The 21,652-nt window shown below is 47.3% G+C and overlaps 8 protein-coding genes across 8 annotated transcripts; 4 read left to right on the top strand and 4 right to left on the bottom strand.

The window, feature by feature from the left end:
* Positions 1-135: 135 nt before the first annotated feature.
* ATNIH1004_000730 (uncharacterized protein) lies at positions 136-1,197 on the bottom strand (the record flags this gene model as incomplete). The annotated part of the gene is made up of 4 exons (XM_033565436.1): positions 136-485; positions 559-732; positions 911-964; positions 1,029-1,197. 4 exons carry the CDS (start codon positions 1,195-1,197, stop codon positions 136-138), a joined length of 747 nt encoding a protein of 248 aa, XP_033431193.1.
* Positions 1,198-1,435: 238 nt separating this feature from the next.
* Positions 1,436-4,381, top strand: ATNIH1004_000729 (tubulin gamma complex associated family protein; the record flags this gene model as incomplete). Its single annotated transcript, XM_033565435.1, has 2 exons — positions 1,436-1,577; positions 1,641-4,381. 2 exons carry the CDS (start codon positions 1,436-1,438, stop codon positions 4,379-4,381), a joined length of 2,883 nt encoding a protein of 960 aa, XP_033431192.1.
* A 343-nt stretch (positions 4,382-4,724) lies between these two features.
* Positions 4,725-7,701, bottom strand: niaD (nitrate reductase NiaD; the record flags this gene model as incomplete). Its single annotated transcript, XM_033565434.1, has 7 exons — positions 4,725-5,614; positions 5,672-6,295; positions 6,365-6,588; positions 6,639-6,874; positions 6,953-7,088; positions 7,235-7,334; positions 7,431-7,701. 7 exons carry the CDS (start codon positions 7,699-7,701, stop codon positions 4,725-4,727), a joined length of 2,481 nt encoding a protein of 826 aa, XP_033431191.1.
* A 1,102-nt stretch (positions 7,702-8,803) lies between these two features.
* niiA (nitrite reductase niiA) lies at positions 8,804-12,595 on the top strand (the record flags this gene model as incomplete). Its single annotated transcript, XM_033565433.1, has 9 exons — positions 8,804-8,979; positions 9,057-9,207; positions 9,293-9,832; positions 9,887-9,969; positions 10,025-10,552; positions 10,608-10,810; positions 10,859-11,331; positions 11,393-11,550; positions 11,602-12,595. The coding sequence occupies 9 exons, from the start codon at positions 8,804-8,806 to the stop codon at positions 12,593-12,595; spliced, it is 3,306 nt and encodes a 1,101-aa protein (XP_033431190.1).
* Positions 12,596-13,629: 1,034 nt separating this feature from the next.
* Positions 13,630-15,397, top strand: ATNIH1004_000726 (MFS transporter; the record flags this gene model as incomplete). Its single annotated transcript, XM_033565432.1, has 5 exons — positions 13,630-13,797; positions 13,867-13,946; positions 14,009-14,284; positions 14,346-15,157; positions 15,228-15,397. 5 exons carry the CDS (start codon positions 13,630-13,632, stop codon positions 15,395-15,397), a joined length of 1,506 nt encoding a protein of 501 aa, XP_033431189.1.
* Positions 15,398-16,728: 1,331 nt separating this feature from the next.
* ATNIH1004_000725 (uncharacterized protein) lies at positions 16,729-18,143 on the bottom strand (the record flags this gene model as incomplete). The annotated part of the gene is made up of 3 exons (XM_033565431.1): positions 16,729-17,186; positions 17,243-17,303; positions 17,355-18,143. The coding sequence occupies 3 exons, from the start codon at positions 18,141-18,143 to the stop codon at positions 16,729-16,731; spliced, it is 1,308 nt and encodes a 435-aa protein (XP_033431188.1).
* Positions 18,144-18,779: 636 nt separating this feature from the next.
* On the bottom strand, positions 18,780-19,852 carry ATNIH1004_000724 (kinetochore subunit FTA4 family protein; the record flags this gene model as incomplete). The annotated part of the gene is made up of 5 exons (XM_033565430.1): positions 18,780-19,086; positions 19,146-19,208; positions 19,281-19,449; positions 19,524-19,642; positions 19,677-19,852. The coding sequence occupies 5 exons, from the start codon at positions 19,850-19,852 to the stop codon at positions 18,780-18,782; spliced, it is 834 nt and encodes a 277-aa protein (XP_033431187.1).
* Positions 19,853-20,145: 293 nt separating this feature from the next.
* On the top strand, positions 20,146-20,989 carry ATNIH1004_000723 (uncharacterized protein; the record flags this gene model as incomplete). Its single annotated transcript, XM_033565429.1, has 2 exons — positions 20,146-20,148; positions 20,258-20,989. The coding sequence occupies 2 exons, from the start codon at positions 20,146-20,148 to the stop codon at positions 20,987-20,989; spliced, it is 735 nt and encodes a 244-aa protein (XP_033431186.1).
* Positions 20,990-21,652: the final 663 nt, after the last annotated feature.

The following is a 21,652-nucleotide window of genomic DNA, read 5'->3' as shown; positions in this document are numbered from 1 at the left end:
TATGAAAAATGCAATGCAAGGGAAGTTCACTATTATTGTCAATTTCTTACATAGTAATATACAAAACGCCGATCCTAAGTTCGCTAAGTTATCATCAAGACGTGGAAGAATCAAGCTGGAGGGAAAACATCGCTGCTAGCGCCGTCGGGCACCTCTTCTTGGCCCAGTTGGTGCACCTCTCTTCTCCTTCTGTTTCGAGCGTGACGTCTTAGCACGTGTGCTTCGTGTAGTTGGTGAACCTCCGGCCTCTACTTCGGCATCATCTTCACCTTCGCTATAATCTTTCGCGCCGTCCGTGCCTTCCTCATCGCCGACATCATTTGCGCCGGTTTCATCGGAGTCTCCGTCTTCCTCTCCAGTGTCCGATGCCTTCCCCGGAGGTTCGACTTCAACATGGAGCCGCGAGGATCGTGTGCCTCGCGTCGACGGACGACTGCTACGGCCTGGTTTTCTTCCTCGAGATGGGGCTGGAGAAGAGCGAGGTTCTATGACAGCGTAGAGTGAAAAAAACAAGCAGTCAGACGATAGAAAGATCGAAAGCATAAGAGTGTCACCAACCATCTGTATCAGCCACCGTGCTGCCTCTCCTGGACTCTGCATGGGTACTATGAACGGGGGACACGGAGCCGTCCTTTGCAAATCTCCTTGCAAACTTTAAATCACGGTATTCATCATCGGGAAGGTCAAATGGGCAATAGAGTTCTTTGGAGTTTTCGACGTCTTCGGACGAGTCTGTTATCAGGGAGTCTTCCTGGAACACCGAGAGGGAAAGTCAGTGACAAACGCGACGGTATGTCTTTAGAATAAAAACCGCGTACCCGTTCATCAAGGCCAGAGAGATTATAAAGCGTTTGTAACTTCTTCCAAATTCCAGGTATTCGAGTATGCTCAGCGTTGGAAGGTGCATAACCTTGACTCTTCATAAACTCTGAGATAGCAATCATGCGAAAATGTTTGTGCATGCCTGCCCGACAGCAGTTAGATTAGCCCAAATTCCCTTCCGACCATAAACCAGAAAAACAACGAACCGACTGGTTTCCATTTAATTATGCCTTTTAACAACGCGGTCTCCTGCTCATCGGTCCACGGGTCTGTGACTGGGTCGTAACCCACGCTATTCTGCGTTGTGCCTTCACTTGTGCCGGTGTTAGAGGGTTCCGGCTGAGTCGTCAACTTGGGCTTCTTTCTCGGAGGCATCGTGGCTAATAATGTAGCCGAAGAATCTCTATCGTCGCGAATTCTGGAGAGGCAAATACAGCAGTGGTAACTTGAACGAACTGAGACTGGGGTCTTCTGATTCGGCTTTCCCGAACAAGCGGTGGTCCGGGCGTAGACTGGGGAGGAAGCGCTAACTTATTTCCGGTTAGTAATACGTGATCTCGCGCTGCCCACGCGTCGTGAATCGTCAAATCTCTTGTCGTGGTTATGGGTAGGCATGTGCCATGCACCGATAATTATGGATCGGGAGGACTATGACGTAAATCCATTTTCAGGTGACAGTCTGTGGAGGATTTCCGAGTTCACGTTGCAGTCCCTCCAGCCGCTGGAACCCTTGTCATGGAATGGTGACTTACCTGGTACGTACCCAAATCCGTATTTCAGAGAACTTCAGTGTGAGAGCTGACGGTCCTTTCTGGTAGATCTTTCTGGGGACTTCTTCCAAACCCCTCTTCATTTATTCGACGAAACTTGGCCTAAGCTACCTGAGTCAACTGCCTCTGTGACCGCCCTCTTCGATTTCTCTCAACAGCCAGAGTCGACGACCGGTCCGTCGAGTGATAGCCAATCTGATATTAATATTGACCAGCAAGACAATGAAGGCGAATCAAGCGATATTTGGGCACTGGATAACTTGAACTCAAAAATTGACGACCGAAAAACGTTGAGATCATGGGAGAACTATAAGGATCGATCGTATTGCGAACCCGTCTCCGCATACTTCAGCGAATCTGGGACGAAAGGCTTCGATGGAGCATTGACGCACCAGTTCTCACAAAAGGGCATTGGGACTTCCCAGTGTATTGCCCGAAATGATGTCTTTTTCCAAGCTCTATTCCGACTTGGGTTGGGTTGGGGTTCCACGTTCTTCCGTTATAATCAAGCCGAGCGTAAGTTCGAGCCGATATTTAACAACATACGTATCTCTGGCGTCAGCGTTCCAGTTGTGAGCAGTATTATGGACGAACTGTTGAGGTGTGGATCAGATATGCAGAGGGTTCGAATCTTCCTCAATAAGGTGCCCTCTAGGTTTGCTGATCTCTCTGCTCTATCCACTCTCTCTAGTGTTGTTGCTATAATGATATATACGCTCGAACAACAACTCCTGAAATATTCAAAGAATTTTGTGTCACTCATACAAATCAAGTCTTTATTCCATCGCAGTGGCGAGCTTCTTGCTGCTTTGGCGGATCTGGTCGAGGCTGCTGAGGGGGCTGTATCGGATGCCCAGGTAATATCCACTATTATCGAAAGGGCCGCCCATTACTCCCAAACGTTTGGTCAGCTAGAAGATCTTTTTCGTGAGGTCGTCATTCGAATAGTTGAACCTTTTTTATTACATGTGGAAAGTTGGATTGGGTTCCGTCAGGAGAGTTTGTCATTGGAGTTGGCAAGTAAAGGCAAAAGCTTTGTTGCTCTGGACTTCCATGAAGAAAGTGCCAAGTCTATCTCAAAGGCAAAAGCATCAAGAGTTGACTTTAAATATCAGCCTGATCAAATACCATCTTTTCTTCCCCGGGATCAAGCTCAGCTGATTTTCGAGAGTGGACGAAGTCTTCGACTTCTTAAACGCTTTCACCCGCAGCATCCGATCGCAAATGATCTGATTCTCAATACCTATTCCCCTAAACTCGAATGCGCGGGCTCCTGGAATGATATTGAAAGGATACAGAAGAGAGCTTATGAATATGAGAAGAAACTCCGTTCCGAGATACTAAGGTATAACTGCCGTGGCGATTTCAGAAACCCAAATACACAAAATATCTCCCAGAATACAAACTACGATGACGAGAAGCTACTTGAAGAAACTTTTGATATATTTGACATCGACGATAAACAGAATTTGACCGGCTTACTTTCATGCCCTGCTTCTATGGAGAAGGACAAGCTTGGCGGACTGCTCAACGAAGCGAACACGTCGGGCTCTAAGCTGTCTAAGGATCACACGAATTACTTTGGGCCGGAATTGACGTCCTCTCTTTACCTGTCGCTTGCACCCTTTCTTTCTTCACAAGCGCAGCTGATCGATTTCTCGTGTCTTCACCTTCTCTTCAAAGAGCATAAAGTCCGGTATCACCTTACACTGCAGTGGCGGTTTCAGCTTCTTGGAGATGGATTTTTTACATCTCGTCTTTCCCACTCTCTATTTGATCCGGAAATGGAGAGTGGTGAGCGAAAAGCCGGTGTGATGCGAAGCGGTGTTCACACTGGTTTGCGCCTGGGAAGCCGTGATACGTGGCCTCCAGCAAGCTCAGAATTACGATTGGTGCTCATAGGTCTCCTCAATGAATGCCGTAATGCAGACGATCACTCAGATACTGCGAGCGCCGCTGAATTTCGTAAAGATACGGAATTACCAGGCGGACTTAGCTTTTCTATCAGAGAGCTCAGTACTGAAGAGATTATTAAATGCAAGGATCCAAATGCCATCGAAGCCTTGGATTTCCTTCGTCTACAATACAAACCATCGGATGTGCTGAAAGCGATAATAACTCAACAGTCGTTGAACAAGTATGATCGTCTCTTCAAACACCTGCTTCGGCTTCTTCGAATGGTTTCTGTTGTTAAAGGTCTCATTCGCGATACCACTGCAAGGGGTTCTCTCTCCAGGGATACAAGAAACGAGTTCCAAAAATTTCGCGTTGATAGTCAACATTTCGTTCTTGCGTTGAGTGACTACTGCTTTCACATTGGAGTGGGAGCTACATGGCAGCGATTTCAGGAGACGCTATCCAAGATTGAATCTTGCCTTGAACGTGACGATGTTGATGGGACGATAGAAGTCGCCCATTCCCTTCCCCGACTTAGGGACTACCATGAGGACGTCTTAGACCAGATGCTCTTCGCTCTTTTCCTGAGTAAAAGCCACACTGACGCTGCGAGGCTGCTTGAAAACATTTTCACTACGATTCTCAATTTTGCCCCGCTGTCAAAATTGGATGGAATGCGTGGCGTACGCCGTGAAAGTGAAATAACAGTGCGTCGACTGTATGCAGTTTTCCGAAAACAAACCTCCGCTTTCGTGGGATATCTGCGTAAATTGGATGGCGTCAAGGCCTCTTCAAAGTCTTTTGGTCGATTCGGCACGACATTCTCATCAAGAGAACCTACAAGCGTTTTTAATCATCTTCTATCACGATTGGATATCAAGACATATTACTGAATAATATGAACATGGAATGGAATGGATAACACATATACCTAAGCGTTCTCGAGGGACGACCCTACATGAGTAATATGATTGTGCTTTCGTACCCTTGGATTCTAGCATTAGGTGCAGCCTTTTGTAAGATCGCGAATGTCGGCAATGTCTCATTCATGGTTTACTCATAAAATACTAAAGATCTTAGTGGCCACATTCAAATCTTGCCATGGCTCTGTGAGTGCTTTCATGTTCAAATACTGTACGCCAGGAAGATTCATTCTTTCAATAGGTATGTCTATGCTTGTCTTCAAAATATCCGGCCTGCGACTCCTTCGAGCCCTTTTTCTGGGTTGGGCCAATTCTAAAAGAAATGAAGGTCTTGTTCCCTCCACCCTCGTGATAGGAGGATCTGTCGTACAGAGTTTTCCATGGTCTCAGGACCGCACACAAGCACCATATTTTCCTCACTGGGTACTACATATTCCTCAAGAATATCTTCAGATATGCGTCCTCGGTGGCCTGTCCAAGACACTGACGCTTTAGTCAGTGTGTGTACCACCTTGCATTTGTTGTTGTCAGAGGCTTCAAATGCGTCGAGCTCATTCTTGCAGAGAATGTCCTCTTCTTGCCTATTTCCGTTGAGAACAACGCACGATGTAGGGTCTTCTTGGTCCTGTATTACCGCACGCAAAACCTGGAAAATTGGCGTGATCCCGGTCCCTCCACATATCATGATGAATGAACGGACACGTCTTTCCTTGCCGCTTATGAGAACTTTGCCATTTCCGAGATATTCAAACCTTCCTGTCGGGCCCTTGCACTCAACCGTGGAACCCAAGGGGAGTCTATCAAGGGCTGTGGTCATCTTTCCGCCTTGAGTCGCCTGAGATTCAAAGTATATTTTGACAAGTAAATCCATAGAGCCTTCCTTGCTCGATTCGGATATCGGGGTGTAGGAACGGATTATGGCTTCCTTAGATGATGTATCTGAAACTTTCAGCATAAGATGCTGGCCAATTGGCAGTCCCAGTGTTTGACGTTCATGTTCTAATTGGAATGTGAAAATGCGCGTGTCCCATGATATGCTAGTCTTCTTCACAAATCTCGCTTTCGTCCATGACCGGGACTGAAGAAACGTTGAACGCTGCTCGTCAGATGTTGACGAGGTGTTGGTGTTGAGTGCCTTCAAAGATGCTTTGTCCATTGTCCCAAGGTGGTAGTCTGGCATCATTGCTTTTGCTGTCTCGCTATCTGTGTCGATGTATTAGCGCTGGGCTTCTCTTTCGCACGTCTATCTAGGTCACTCACGAATTGTAAGGAAATCTTGAGACACATCAAGGCCAGCAGAAGATATGATACTCTGTGCTCCTCCAGGATGGCCCTCGAGGAATGCCGTGCCATCATAGACTTCGCCATTGACGACGAACCAAGGGCTTTGGTCACTCGCATGATTTTGAAATTCCTGGAGGTTAATCCATCTCTTCAATCCATCTTTCTTCATGTTAATTTCTTTAATTGGCTCCGGTATCACCGGTTCTTCGCCCTCTTGTATCTCGCCCCAGTTACCATTTAACAAATTTCCCCCAGATTTTTTGACACGTTCCATCCACCCACCAGGCAAGGTGGGATGCGTTGGGTGTTCGAACTTGAGGGTTCCATTTTCTTTTGTGATTGTGACCCGAAACCAGGGGTTGTTCATCATCCCCAAAACAGACCAGTACATGTCGCGCGGTTGGATACTTAGGGATTCGTCCATGGCTCTCACAAGAATAGCATCGCTGTTTTCGAGTTCGGACATAGCGATTGAGAGAGACCAGAAGCACCAACAAAAGCATGTCTCACGCCAGGACATGTCGACCCTCCCTCCATAGAGATAGCCTTCGAAGTCACGGTACTTGTCTTCTGCATAATGGATATCAGCCAGACGCCAGCCTAGACGAACAAACGATATAAAAGAGACTCGTTAGCCAAAGCATAAGGTCTGAAGGGCAGAGTTCGTACATTTCCCCTTATCCAATGAAATTTCCACCCTTGTGACTCTTCGACCACCCCCGGCATATGCATAACCTCTGACCGTATACGATGGTCCAGCCAATGAGATGTCCAACACTTCATTGTTTTCTGGATATACAACAGAAGAGTTGACGTTGAGGTCATAGATTGCATATCGGTCGTCACGCCACCATTTCGGGTCATTCGATGCCATCTCAGGGGAAACCATTGTTCTGGGCTGCGGTTAGATCAGGTAGCTAAATGCACGTGTCATGACACTCACGGCAATACACGGTTATCATTGATATGATACCAATTATCGCTAGGTGCGTCTGTCAAGATCAATTTCGTCAACCACTTGACACTTCGACCTCCTATTTGCCCTGGCACAACAGCTCTCAGTGGACGACCGTGGTCCGGACGAAGAGATTCCCCGTTCATCTTATGGGCAAGCATAATCCCCCTATTATGGTCCATGGCCCAATTCAGTTTTACAGAGGTCCCATAGTATCCGTTGGGCTAGAAGACAGTCAATAATCCAAGCTCGGTATGGTTGCGATGCCAACGTACGAGCTTGTCTGCCCCCTCCATGCATACATACTTGGCTTTACGCAATGGTTTCGCACTCCGGAGAATATCTGACAATAACGGCCCAGTGAAGAGAGCGGTCGACAGCGCGGCCGAGCCCCATGAGAAGCCTTTTGATTTTCGAATGATATTCTGTTCCTTTCGCCTGTTCCCAGCACAGACAAGAGTAATAGGTGCCGTGATCTGATCAAATTGTTGCAGTATTTGTCGAAAATTCAAGACTATCGGCCTTTCAACGAGTCTGATGGCTTTTTAGTTCTGAATATACACCATTGGAAGGAGAATACCTACCCCTCGATGCTGAGTTCCCAATTGGGAATATCTTCATTCTTAACGTGTGGCACGGGTCCGTGGTTTCTGACGTAAAAAAGTTCCGGGGATGTCAAGAACCCTGTCGATCCGTGAGAAGGTCAGGCCTACAGTCTCAGAGAATAGGGTGTATTTCTTCACACCACAGGATAAACAAGGAAGAAGATGATATAAGTACCTTCCTTATAAAGATCTGTAAGAGGCGGCTCGACGTTGAATGGATGAATACCCGTCAGTCTGAGAAGTCGAGGGTCACGAGCAACGTGGTGATCTGGTGTCCCCTTATCTATACTCAGCACCTCAGTTGGTCGTTTCGACGGAGGTGGCAGAGGAATATCTTGCAGATCGAGCCTCGAAGTCTCTTCCTCTTCAATTTTGATTGCAGTCGACTTGAAAGGAAAGTCATTGGAGACAAACGCCTTCGCCCGGACCTCAGTAACGGTCGTCATGGTCTTGGGGGGGTTGATAAGAGTGAAATGAGAGGGGATAGAGGACTAGACGAGCATATCGAGCGAGGTGAAGGTACTATCTTATTCATGGCCTGGGGGGGAGTCTACAGCACTAAAAGAGATATGTACATGACGGCGTCTCATGAACGCATTGTAGCAAGATGGATCGGTAATTAGATTAGCTCAGCGGCTTGCTAACTAGACTTTGAACAATAAAAAGCCTCGGAGAAAGGCGGTTTTCTGGGTAGGCGGAGCCATTACCCACGCAATGCCTCCTGGATCTCCGCGGATGACGGAGTCCAGGAGTTAGGAAAGAGATTAGTCTGTTTGAAGACCCCAAATGGGAGTTCTGGGACGCAGGTTGCTTTCAATGAGAGACCCGCAAAAGCTTAGGGTAGCTACAGTCCCCCCCCGTCCCATTGCAATCATGGCTCAGTGGGTGCCTATGGTATATTTTCTTGACGACCATCTAGACCCAAAAAATTGAAAGCATTCCATAGTCTTCAGGTTTCACAAGAAGCCAAGCGATATGTACACAGTATGCACCTGTCCGATGCATGGGATGATAGAAGAATTAATTCCCTCACCAACGCTGCATTCCTTGTGTAAATCTTGCAAGGGAGGCAAGGAACTTGAGAATTAACGGACTCCAATTGGAACGTGACACTCGATGATAAGCCACGACATCGTTTTAAGTTCTTTATCGTGAGATGCAAAAGTAAAAAGGGAGGGAGATAAGCCCATGTCGATCGCCATGACTAATTCGGGACCCAATTTCCCCCGCGGAGATGCTGTGTCCCTCTATACAGCCTCTCCGGATCGTCTTATCAGTCCATTCACATTGTCTGGTTCTCCTTGGTTTCCATTCACATTCTGTGAACCCCCATACAAATGTAATGCACTCAGTGTTATCGTCTATTGGATTGGCGGATGCAAACTGATCCTTGCCAACATGACGTTATGGAAAACCGATAATTACCTACCACTCGGAGAGACAACTCGGCGAAAATGATTAGTTTTCAAAGTATATACATAGCTGGCAGAAGGTCCACCATTCTTTCACACTGGGTCTTGAACATACCTGATCCAAACTCCTTACACAATGCCCCTTTTGGATGGGCTTAGCAATAGAGAAGCTGTCAATGGTGGGGTTCACAGTGGTATTTCATATGTTCAAGCCTCCCAGGACATTCCAGACACGGAAACCCGGGGTAATAATGCAAATAGGCGCCAGAAGATTGTGGTGGTGGGATTAGGAATGGTAGCCATCTCATTCATGTAGGTGGACAAGTCATAGAGAACAAACGCGATGTTGAATTCCTGTTTCTGTTGCTGACTGCAGTTCGTGGTTCCAGTGAAAAGGTAGTCAAGCAAGATGCTGAAAGGAGAAACTATGACATCGTCGTGATTGGAGAAGAATCTCACGTTGCTTACAATCGTGTCGGTCTTTCTTCTTTCTTCGAACATAGAAGGATCGAGGACCTATACCTCAATCCGAAAGAATGGGTACGTGTTTCACAACTTCGCGCCATATACTCTTCGTGAGGACTTCTTTTTTTTTTTTTTTTGGCTATTTACTAAATCTTAGTAGTATGGATCGTTTCAAGACCGCTCGTTCGATTATCATCTCAACACCAGGGTGACCGATATCTATCCCGAGCGCAAGTCGGTCAAGACATCAATCGGTGACACGATCGCATATGATATTCTGGTTCTTGCAACTGGTTCTGATGCGGTTCTTCCCATCCACACTCCTGGCCACGATGCCAAGGGAATTTTCGTCTACAGGACAATTTCGGACCTCGAGCGGCTTATCGAGTTCGCGTCTATGCACAAGGGGAAGACTGCAGTCACTGTTGGAGGCGGATTGTTAGGCCTTGAAGCCGCCAAGGCCATGACTGACTTGCAAGACTTTGGAAACGTAAAGCTCGTTGACCGCAACAAATGGGTATTGGCTAGACAACTAGATGGTGATGCTGGGTCTCTAGTGACTCGAAAGATCAGAGAGCTTGGCTTGGATGTGTTGCACGAAAGGCGGGTGGCTAAAATTATGACCGATGACGACAAAAATGTCACTGGTATTCGCTTTGAAGACGGCGAAGAGATCGATTGCTGCTGTATCTGTTTTGCGGTATACTACCATGACATCTCCCTTGTGGTGCCGATTTGTTGACCCATTATATAGATTGGCGTACGTCCTAGGGATGAACTAGGAGTTGCTGCAGGTATTCATTTGTCTAAACGAGGAGGTTTTGTGGTCAACGAAAGGTATTATAACTTTGTATTTCGTCCCCTGAGCGTGCCATCTAATTAAGATTGACAGTCTTCAAACCTCAGTTCCCGATATCTACGCCGTTGGAGAATGTGCTAGCTGGGAGAATCAGACATTCGGGATTATCGCTCCGGGGATTGAAATGGCTGATGTATTGTCATTCAACTTAACCAATCCAGACAAGGAGCCCAAGAGCTTCAAAAGACCAGACTTGAGCACAAAACTAAAGCTTTTGGGAGTTGACGTTGCCAGCTTTGGCGACTTCTTCGCAGATAGAGATGGGCCTAAGTTTCTTCCCGGCCAACGTCCGTCAACGGCCACGGATATACCGGCATCAGGCGAAGATGAAAAAGAGCCACCGGTGAAAGCACTGACGTATAAAGATCCATTTGGTGGTATATACAAGAAGTACCTGTTTACTATGGATGGAAAATACCTGCTCGGAGGGATGATGATTGGGGATACCAAGGACTACATCAAACTGAATCAGATGGTGAAGGCCCAGAAACTGCTCGAGGTACCACCAAGCCAGTTTATCCTTGGAGCACAGACGGACGGAGAGGATAATGCGGACGACCTGTTAGTTCTGGCCTCCTATGTGTGCGAATAACATGCTAATGACCCAAACAACCAGAGATGATGATACTCAAATTTGCTCGTGCCATAATGTCTCCAAAGGCGATGTTGTTTCAAGCGTCAAGAATGGCACGTGTAAATCAATCGGTGAAGTCAAATCATGTACCAAAGCCGGAACTGGATGTGGCGGCTGCATGCCTTTAGTGCAGTCGATTTTCAACAAAACCATGCTGGACATGGGTCAAGAAGTATCGAACAACCGTAAGTACTGATTCGTCTGTTTATGAGCTCTTGCCAACATGCACTCAGTATGCATTCACATACCATATGCGCGAGCCGATCTTTATAACATCATCGCGATCAAGAGGTTGAGGACCTTTGGGGATGTCATGAAAGCTGTCGGGAAAATTCCTGACTCTCTAGGTTGTGAATTATGTAAACCAGCTATAGCGTCGATCCTTTCAAGCCTTTTCAATGATCACGTCATGGACAAGGAGTACCATGAACTGCAAGATACTAATGACAGGTTCCTCGCCAACATCCAGAGGAATGGAACCTTTTCCGTTGTTCCTCGAGTCCCCGGCGGCGAAATCACGGCGGACAAGTTAATTGTCATTGGTCAAGTGGCTAAAAAATTCGGTCTCTACTGCAAAATTACAGGCGCCCAGCGCATTGATATGTTTGGAGCAAGGAAGCAGGATTTACTTGACATTTGGACGGAACTGGTCAATGCCGGTATGGAAAGTGGCCATGCATATGCCAAGTCACTCCGGACAATCAAGGTCTGCCCTGTGCCTCGGTTGGTAGTTTGAATGTGAAATGCTGATATTCTTCGCTTGCCAGAGCTGTGTTGGGACTACATGGTGCCGTTTTGGTATTGGCGATAGTGTCGGAATGGCAATTCGACTTGAAGAACGTTACAAGAGTATTCGTGCCCCGCACAAGCTCAAAGGTGCTGTGTCTGGCTGCGTGAGAGAATGCGCCGAGGCACAAAACAAAGAGTGAGCCTTTCCATGCCCGTTGGTGCTTTTCAAAAAGCTAAACACTGTCAGCTTTGGTTTGATTTCGACTGAAAAGGGCTTCAACATCTTTGTGGGCGGCAACGGGGGTGCCAAACCCCGACACTCTGATCTGCTTGCGAAGGATGTGCCCCCAGAAAAAGTTACGCAGATTATTGATCGGTATCTGATTTTCTATATCCGGACAGCTGATAAGCTACAGCGGACTGCTCGCTGGATTGAGAACCTCCCTGGAGGAATCAATTACTTGAGAGAGGTCGTCGTTGATGATAAGCTGGGAATAGGTGCCGAAATGGAGCAACAGATGGAGGAATTAGTGAGTAGCTATTTCTGCGAATGGACTGAGACGGTCAGGAATCCCAAGCGGCGCAAATTCTTCCAGCAATTCGCCAACACGGACGAGACCGTTGAAACAGTCGAAGTCGTCGAGGAGCGAGGACAACAACGCCCCACCTACTGGCCGAAAGACGGCGTGGCATCTGAGGACTTCAAAAACCATCAGTGGTCCAGTCTCTCATGGCAGCCTATGATCAAGTCGGATTATTTTTCAGATGGGCCTCCCGCCATCTCATCCGCCAATGTTAAGCGTGGGGATACTCAGTTGGCTATCTTCAAGGTTAAGGGCAAATACTACGCAACACAACAAATGTGTCCTCATAAGCGTGCCTTTGTTCTGTCTGACGGACTCATTGGCGATGACGATGCGGGCAAGTTCTGGGTTTCATGTCCCTACCACAAACGCAACTTCGAACTCAACGGCGAGCAGGCAGGGCGATGCTCCAATGATGAAAGTATGAATATTGCTACGTTCCCAGTTGAAGAGCGGGAAGATGGTTGGATCTACGTGAGGCTACCTCCCATTGAAGAGCTGGACTCTGTTCTAGGGACGGAAAAGTGGAAGGTGAAGAAGGGGGAAGCGTCGGATCCGTTCCAGCGATTTGACAAGAAGTACAAGGGGATGAGAGGCAAGAAATCCAGAAACGAGGCCACTCAGTGCAAAACATCATCCAATGTAATTGACTGGTAGTTTAGTTGGATAGAATTCCACAATGTGGTTTGAGATACTTCCAGTACAGGAGAGGTGTAAGGTCTAGCCCAGAGATAAGCCCTGATGATGATGATGATGATTGCCTATACACTCCACCATGTTAACATTGTAATCCATTCAACCCAAAGAAATATGTCCATCCGCGTGACTGGCTCAGGGCTACGACCATCACGTTACTGCTAGGGCTTATTTCTGATCTTCCGCGGACGAAAACAGAGTCAACCTCTTCTTCCCGCAATCCACGAGATAAGACGAGATAGCAGTGGAGCTACAATGAAACCCTTATCTCTATCTTCTTCTATTTAAAGGAAGGTTCAGCCATCCGCATTTCCGCGGAAACCAATTTTAAACTCTTTGTCAGCATCTAACTTTCATCGTTCCCTGGTTGACCCGAGATATCGATACGGTCTACACAGCATGTGGCTCATCTCACCCATCACTCGAGCTTCCGATAAGGATCCAATGGGATGAGCTCGAGTTATCGCGGACACGAAGATCTTGGGAATGCCGATCTCTAGGCAGTTTTCTGCCCCTTGGATGCCTGCCAGGAAACTGGGTTGACTTTGGACACCGCGGAGTTGGCTGGTGCAAAGAATGCCTTATCTCAAAAGGCTAGCCGCAATATCGTTCCTCGTCCAATTCACTCCAACACACCGCGAGAGTGAGGCATGACCTGATAGAGCTAAATCCAACGCCATGATTCATCTGTCAGATTAAGTTCCTGGTGGGTCGTCGAATCAGACCCTCAAGATAGAGAGTTCTTTTGGGTTCTCGTTACGAATACAAAGAGGCATCAACATGTACAATTAATTCTAATCTCGAGCTGTGACACCGCACGTAGGCAGTGACACTCCTAGGAGATAGAGGATATTTCATTCCACGTGGGGGATTGAGAGGCAGTTGATGTCAAATCCTAAGCAAATACGGCTTTATTATATATGAGCCATAGGTTCTTCTAACTCAGCAATATCCCTTCCATTACCATAATACTAGATATCAGAAGCAACTTAGAGATGGGTTTCGTCAAACAGCTCTTCGTCTCTCCGGAGGTCAACCCCAGGAATCGAAAAGCCTTATCAATTCCCATTCTCAACCCCTTTGACCAATATGGAAGGGTTTTCTTTTTTTCATGGTTCGGGTTCATGGTGGCTTTCCTGTCGTGGTATGCATTCCCACCACTAGTAAGTTGTCTATCCACATTCTGGTATATCGAAGATAATAGACCAAAGGTTCTAACTGTCACCGCATAGTTGACTGTCACAATCAGAGAAGATCTACACATGAGTCAGGCGCAAGTCGCAAATTCGAACATTGTGGCTCTTCTAGCGACGTAAGAACTCTGCGGTCGTACTTGAAAGTCCCTGAAAACTCATGCTGATCAACGTTGTCCAGGTTGCTTGTGAGGTTTATTTGTGGACCTCTTTGTGACCGGTTTGGTCCGCGACTGGTATTCATTGCGCTCCTTTTATGTGGCTCGATCCCCACCGCCATGGCAGGTCTTGTCACGAATGCTCAGGGCTTGATTGCTCTGCGCTTCTTCGTCGGAATCCTCGGTGGTACTTTCGTTCCCTGTCAGGTCTGGTGCACCGGTTTCTTCGACAAAAAGATTGTTGGAACCGCCAACTCCTTGGCGGCTGGTTGGGGAAACGCTGGTGGCGGGATTACATAGTAAGTTGTATGCCCTATTAAGACTACTCAGAGTCATTAGAATAACGCTCCGGGGTCCCAGTTTCATCATGCCTGCTGTCTACGATTCTCTCATCGGCCAGGGCCTTCCACCACATAAAGCATGGCGCGTTTCCTATATAGTTCCATTCATCATCATCGTGGGTGTGGCCATCGGTATGTTTTTCACTTGCGAAGACACGCCAACAGGAAAATGGTCGGAACGCCATATCTGGGACCGGGAAAACAACGGGCCAGGAAACAACATTGTCGACCTCAGTTCGGGCAACCCGTCTACCCGACCCTCCGGACCACCATCTATCATCAATGTTGTAGCGGACGTGGAGAAGAAAGGCACCCAATCCCCCAACCCGGTGGATCACGACAGCCAAATGATCGGACAGCTGGACGCTCTAAGCAATGATACCGTGGTGTCTCTCTCCCACAAGGAAGCCATGAGTGTCATCTTCAGCCTCTCCACCGCTGCTGTTGCTATCCCCTACGCCTGCTCCTTCGGGGCTGAGCTGGCCATCAACTCCATCCTAGGCGAGTTCTATTCCGAGAACTTTCCTCAGCTAGGCCAGACCGAGTCTGGAAAATGGGCAGCCATGTTCGGTCTTCTCAACGTCGTCTTCCGACCCGCAGGGGGATTCATCGCTGATATCCTATACCACTACACACAGTCGGTATGGTCGAAGAAACTCTTCCTTTCCTTCCTGGGCATCGTCATGGGGGCTTTCCAGCTGGCCATGGGTCTCTCTAATCCCAAGAGCGAAGCCACCATGTTCGGACTTACAGCGGGACTGGGGTTCTTTCTGGAAGCGTGCAACGGGGCCAATTTTGCCGTTGTTCCCCACGTTTATCCTTTCGCCAACGGTGAGTGACCCTGGCTTTAACTCACTCATGTTTTTGATTATACTGAAAACCGTACTAATATGCGTTGCAGGAATCGTCTCCGGCGCCGTAGGAGGCATGGGCAACCTAGGCGGGATCATCTGCGCCATTATATTCCGATACAATGGTTCCCACTATGCCCGGTCCCTCTGGATCATTGGAGTAGTTGTCATTGTTGCCAATCTCGCAGTTACGTGGATTCGACCGGTGCCGAAGAACTAAATGGTGCGATAGGGTCGAGGCCATGTGTTAATGTTATCCTTGATTTATGATACTTGTGGTATGATATTGGTTCAATTGGAGTCATAACAGAGCGCGATACCAATCATTCATTACGTTTGCGATATTTCAGTGAGTCAAGGGTCGAATTCAATATCCAATTAAGTAATCTAGTACATCTTTCAATCCTTATTACCTACCAATCTCTCCAAAAAATAAAACATCCATGCCCATAAACATATCTATCGTAACCCCATAGATTAATAGACCAATCAACCAACCCACTGCAGGAAGATCACTTCGGGTTAAATCCTCCCGAAAGTGGACATCTCTCTCAATGAGGGGAAGAAGTCTAAATAACCTACAATTCAACTCCGCAGAAAACACTGTCATTCTATCAGAATCAATCCCAGTACATACCTAGGGTACCAAGTCAATACAATACAATGCCAATACCAATCAAACGCATCGCTCAGATTGTCCACTTGAAACCCAGCGCAGTGAGCGCCTACAAAGAATGTCATGCTAATATTTGGCCCGAGGTCCTGCAGCAGATCAAGGAGTGCAATATTGTTGATTGTATGCTTTGTCTCTCTCTCTCTCTCTCCGAACCTTTTTTTCTACTTAAACTATATTAAATAGTTAATGATACTAAGATTCAATTTTCTTTGATAATGACCGGACGTTGTTTGCAACGTTTAAGTATGTAGGGGAGGATTTCGAAGGCGATATGCAACGCATGAAAGGCAAATCCTAAAGTGAGGGAGTGGTGGGTTATGACTGATGGGATGCAGGTGGGATAAACAATTTTGCTTCGTGTTTAAAAAACCATGCTAACTTGGGTTAGGAGAGCCCGATTCCCGGCGCTGTGAGCAGTGCTGAAGGGCCGGGATGGTGGAAAGCGTTAGATGAAGTGTTTTACACGGCGTGAAGACAATATTATACTACCTACCGATCCATGGGATCAGGGTATAGAGGACAAGTTGTGTTTCAGCTATAGTATACATCTAGGAATAATGGGCCAAAACATCCATTTTCCTTGTAAAAGAAATACCAACAGAAATGGACTCGCATCCAGTTCCCACACAGACAGATGCCAAGAACGATAGCCAAGTTGGAATCCTGCCAGTTAGAAAGGAACGAAAAAAGAGAACGAGATAAACACGGGCAATATATAAATATCATACAGATAATGCAAAGATGGGTATCTTCACCTGAAACAAGCTCATGCTCGCCAATAAGTCACACCAAAACGCCTTGTCATCAAAACAAAAAGGATACGTCAAAAGGTCATATCTCATACATTCTGGCAGGATACACAGCCGTCGCATGCCTCACTCGAGGTTTCCCGGCACATCTTTCAAAATCTCCCATCCGTACTCTTCCTCGGGCTTTTCTGGCTCCATGCCAAGAGCGTTGCGATAAGCGCGGACTTCATTCTGTAGGCCCGCAATCACATGAATAGGCAGTTCCTCCTCTTCGCAGCGAAGACGGTAGGCCGTGCGAATCATCTCCGCGCATCTCATTGTCTGCGCGTGCCAATAATCACGGTCCAAGCGGCTTTCCAAATGAGCATCGCGTTCCGCTTGAAGAAGGTTGTTATAGTGGCGCTTCTGGGCCAGGTAATTCATATTGTTGTTCTGACAATAATTTCGAATCTGCTCAACCATAGTACCGACAGCAGCCTCGTACTCCCCGATCAGTTTGGTGTTCTCAAGCTGTTCATTCTTCAGAACTTCGACGGTACGTCTTTCTTTGGCAAGGGCACGCTCGAGTTCCGCTATGCGTGAAGCTAGAGGATTTGTTAACGTCGGGGGAAATGACGAGTATACGGGCACCGTAACCCACCAGTGATTTCGCCATTCACTTGTTGAAGGTTTGGACTAGCCCCCTCCGAAGAAGAACGTCTCTATGCAGTAGTCAGATGAAGTCCATGCAAAAAAAGTGTCCGATGACATACCATAATCTCATCGGCGCTGGATACAATACTCTTAGTCATCTCACGGTTATTCTTCAGTACCTCACTTAATTCAAGCACCATATCATAGAGCTGATGAAGATCCATTTGATGACCTGCATTCATGGGAATTCCAGCATTCATGCCAGCCATTCCAGCGCCATTGGCTTGACCAGGAGCGTGCGACATTGATGGGGGCATGGGCTGTCGAGGGCCCGGGGAGCTCTCAACATAGCTACCAAACATGCTTGATCCAGGACTACTGTTGGTCATGCCACCGCTGTTGTTCAGAGACATGGCCGCGTCGTCAAAGGCGCGGTTCAGAGACTCGAGCTGAGGGTCAAGAGAAGGGTTCCGAGCACCAGTACTCTTGTCGTGCTCAAAGTCAAATTCAGGAGGTTCCAAGCCCAAAATGTCTTTGCGGAATTTCTCTAGCTCACGACGAGTAACGTGGGTGGAGCGGCGGCGGTGCCCACGCACAAAAGGTGCCTTGGAAGTGGGAGATGGAGTAGACGCGTCGATGGTGCCGGATTCACGTGGGGTCTCAGTTTCTAGAAGGTGATTGGTAGGAGGAGTAGTGTGAGAAGCCGTATCAATAGCGGTAGTAATATTACTATTGCTAGTGGCAGTAATAGTCGTAGTCGTGGTAAGAGAGGGATTATTTAAAGGAGTCGTAGTCTCAGGCGCTAGAGCTGGGAATGGCAGAGGGCGACAGTCGCTCGAGGATTGGCTGGGAAGCGTCGGAGTCTCGGAAGTGGATCTCCGCGTCTCATCGACTGCGCGAATCTCCATCATCGCAGAAGAAAAGATTGAAGGCGATAGCAGATTCCCAGACACAGATGAACATGTGGATGAGAAGGGTGATCGGGGATGAGGGGGTGTCTCTCTCTCTCTTCTCTATACCTGATGCGAGGCAGAAGTCGCAAATGAAAGGAACCGCCGCACACAGCAAGTCGGTTTGGGTTTTCTTGCCAATTTTTTTTTTTTTGTTTTATCATTATTTTCCGTTGCTATTATAATTTCATTTTATTTTTATTTTCATGTTTATAATCCCTTCCTCCTTTCTTCCACATTTGCTTATTTGAATGCTACACCTACAATCAGCTGCGCCAATTTTACCCCCTTGCATCTGGAAAGAAAACAAAAGGTTGTGTGAGAGGAATACAGTGCATTGTGGAAAAGTTTATCTACTGAAGATCAGGCCATCCCATGCATGCATTTGTGCTACTGGTCTAGCCAGGCAACTTCGGCTGTATACATGGTCTGCCAGAGACACGAGGCTACTCTGTGCTCCTATTCCAACGATACTGCTATGTAGTCGCCCGAAATCTTTTCCTTATTCACCTTTTATTATTGTTGTTGTTGTTACCATTCTTTCTCCTCTCACACTATCTGCCCTCATATTCTCCCTCTTTAAAGTGTACTTTATTACATCATATCGAATAAGGCTTCAAGCTTCTGGTCGGCTCCTAGTGGGTACGAAGCATTGCTCTCATGGCTGCTTGCCCGCTGGCTTTGATTGATCCGACCTCCCACTCGCGCAACCAACATTCTCATTTTTTCCAGTTCTTGCATCAGCTCCCCATCGCGAGTGACAAGGTTCGGTTGTATGTTCTCCTGAGGTGCTTGGAACGGTTCCAGTAGACGTTTCAATTGTCGCAGTTGGTCCAGACGCCGCTGTCGCTGTTGTCGCCGGTTGTCGAGGCTAATGAGATGCTCACGTAGTTGCTGATACCTGCATCACCGTAATCGTCAGAGGAGGGTGAACTAAATCCATTTGAATGTATACCAGACCTAAAACGTTCTTCCTCACTTGCGGATGGGTCTTGCAATTCCACAGGAAGTTGAGAAATATTCCTAGACGCGTCGGCATGGGTAAACAAAAAAGATCACCATAGGCAAGGGACACGCCGTGACGGTTGAACTCACACATGGCTCGACAAATCTACCGTTTTCTCAACCCCCCTCTCAAGTGAATGCTCACTGCGTGAGGCCTGGGTGATGGAGGTCCAGTAGAGACTGGCTATTTGCTGTGCCACATGATGAACCGCCTGGGAGGAGTAAACAATCCGATTATGCTGCTTCAAAACGGCATTCACTAGAGGCCAGTTAGGAGTCAGAATCCTATTTCTCGCAAAGAGTAGCCTAGGCATCATCAATGGACAGCCGTACGTTTCTGTAAGACATCCCCCACCACTTTATCACTCAGTTCGTCATTTTCCGAATTGGTCGCGTACTGTCTCCAACCCTCGGGCGCCTCGAGAATTTCTGATAGGATGCGCACCTGCGCCCTGAGGAAATTTGATTTCAGTTCGGATATTGTACGAGTCGAGTCCATTTCCCCATCGCGACAGCATCGCGCCCTCGAAGAGACCAGAAGATTGTCGTCCGCGATACTCTATCGATAACACTTGCACGTGACCGTCCTCAACTTCTCCGCGCTCGCGCCTCGCAATGGCAGGGCACATTTCGCACACAATCACTTGTTGCCAATCCTTCATGGTTAACTGCATCAGGGGGGGATCTGCGAGGCTTGTCGTAATAGAGGAATATCTGAGTCGTTGCTTCGCAGAATGTTGTCTGCGATCCTCGGCCTTAGATAATATCAATATCTAACCTCGGCAATCCTCTCCCTTGCAAGGTGCTCCTATTACTCCACAGAACCGCAGCCCTCAGCAAAGACTGACCTCGTCCTCCACAAAATACTTGGTATTATGCCTGTCCTGTGAAGCTTATATTCCTTTATTCCCGAATTATCTCCAGATTAGTCTCCCTAAGCCAGTGCAACACTGTCATGGTAAAGAGCCAAAGGCCTGTAGGCCTACTCTTTGATATCGGGGGCGTGTGTGTAATGCTCTCCCATTCACGGAAGAGGAATCTCGGATCTATTGCTAATAATACCATAGGTTGTGTCCCCATTTCAAGCCATTTTGGATTATGAGATAGCCAACAAGATTCCTACTGGGTGGGTGAATTTCAGCATTTCGCGCACGTCGCCCAATGGTAGCTGGCACAAACTCGAGCGAGGTGAAATAAAAGTGGACGCCGACTTTTTCACTGCATTTAACCGAGACCTAAAAAACCCAGACCTATGGAAGCAATTCCATGAAAGGCATCAAAAGATGCAGACTACCGCTAGTTCAGCGCTTCCTCCATTGCCTGAGCTAGATGCAGAATGGCTTTTTTGGGAAATGATGCGGACATCCCGGGAACCAGACCCCTATATGTTTCCTGCACTACGGAAATTGAAGGAATCGGGTGAATTTATTTTAGGAGCTCTATCAAATACGGTTCCATTTCCAGAAGGTCACCCATACAACAAGGATGCCAACAGTATCAGAGCACCCTTTGACTTTTTCATTTCATCCGCGCATACAGGTCTGAGAAAACCAGACCCGAAAATATACAATGTTGCACTAGAAGAAATGAATACGCTGGCGAAGAAAAGAGGCATATACGGTTTCCGTTCTTCCGATGTAGTTTTCTTTGACGACATCGGGGAGAATCTAAAGGGGGCAAAGAATGCCGGGATGAGAACGGTCAAGGTCACCCTTGGCCGGACGCAAGATGCAGTCAAGGAATTAGAGAGAATCACCGGTCTTCAGTTATTGGATTATGAGGGCAAGGCTAGACTATAGAGGGGATTCAATTCGCCCATTGCCTTATCAAAAGATCCATCATATCCAATACCAATGCCAATCAAACCGGGCACACCTCGGTCCCGAATCAAATGAAGGGCGCATCGCCATGACCATAGAACCAAGCATAGCAATATAAGTACCGTGGTTGTCCTAATTGATTGTTTAGGTGCCTAATTCCTTAGAGGGTAACAGACATTATTCCACAATTTTATGTAAGCTATTAGTAGGCAGCGATTAACTAAACGTAGCCTTCCAACATTCTAATTTCTGCACGGTCGTGTCAATCTTGTAGCAGAACTCAGCCTTAGATAGCATACTACTACTACTGATGAATGTCTTTTCCATGTTGTATCGGTATCCACTGTTGAGTCCACCTAGTATATTCAGTTGCCTGAGGCCACAGTCACACTAAGATCAGCCGTTGGCTGCAGAGTAATTCCACAGATAATCAATCCCTCACACCAAGGGCAGTTGGATGCTTTGAACAGTTAATGACGAGCTGCTCTCATGTAGTATTATGGACATTATTCCCCTTCCATAATTTCCTTTGGGAGGGGAGCATGTACTCCAGGTTAGTCCTTCAGCCCGCGCACTCAAGTCGTCGCCGACCCCGGTTCTGTGACGGGATGCAGCCACGCTAAGCGAAGCCTTCCACAAAAG

Source organism: Aspergillus tanneri, assembly GCF_003426965.1.
Source record: "Aspergillus tanneri strain NIH1004 chromosome Unknown AapTan_2_pilon_pilon_pilon, whole genome shotgun sequence".
NCBI lineage: Eukaryota > Fungi > Ascomycota > Eurotiomycetes > Eurotiales > Aspergillaceae > Aspergillus > Aspergillus tanneri.
This window is presented reverse-complemented; position numbering and strand designations above follow the sequence as displayed.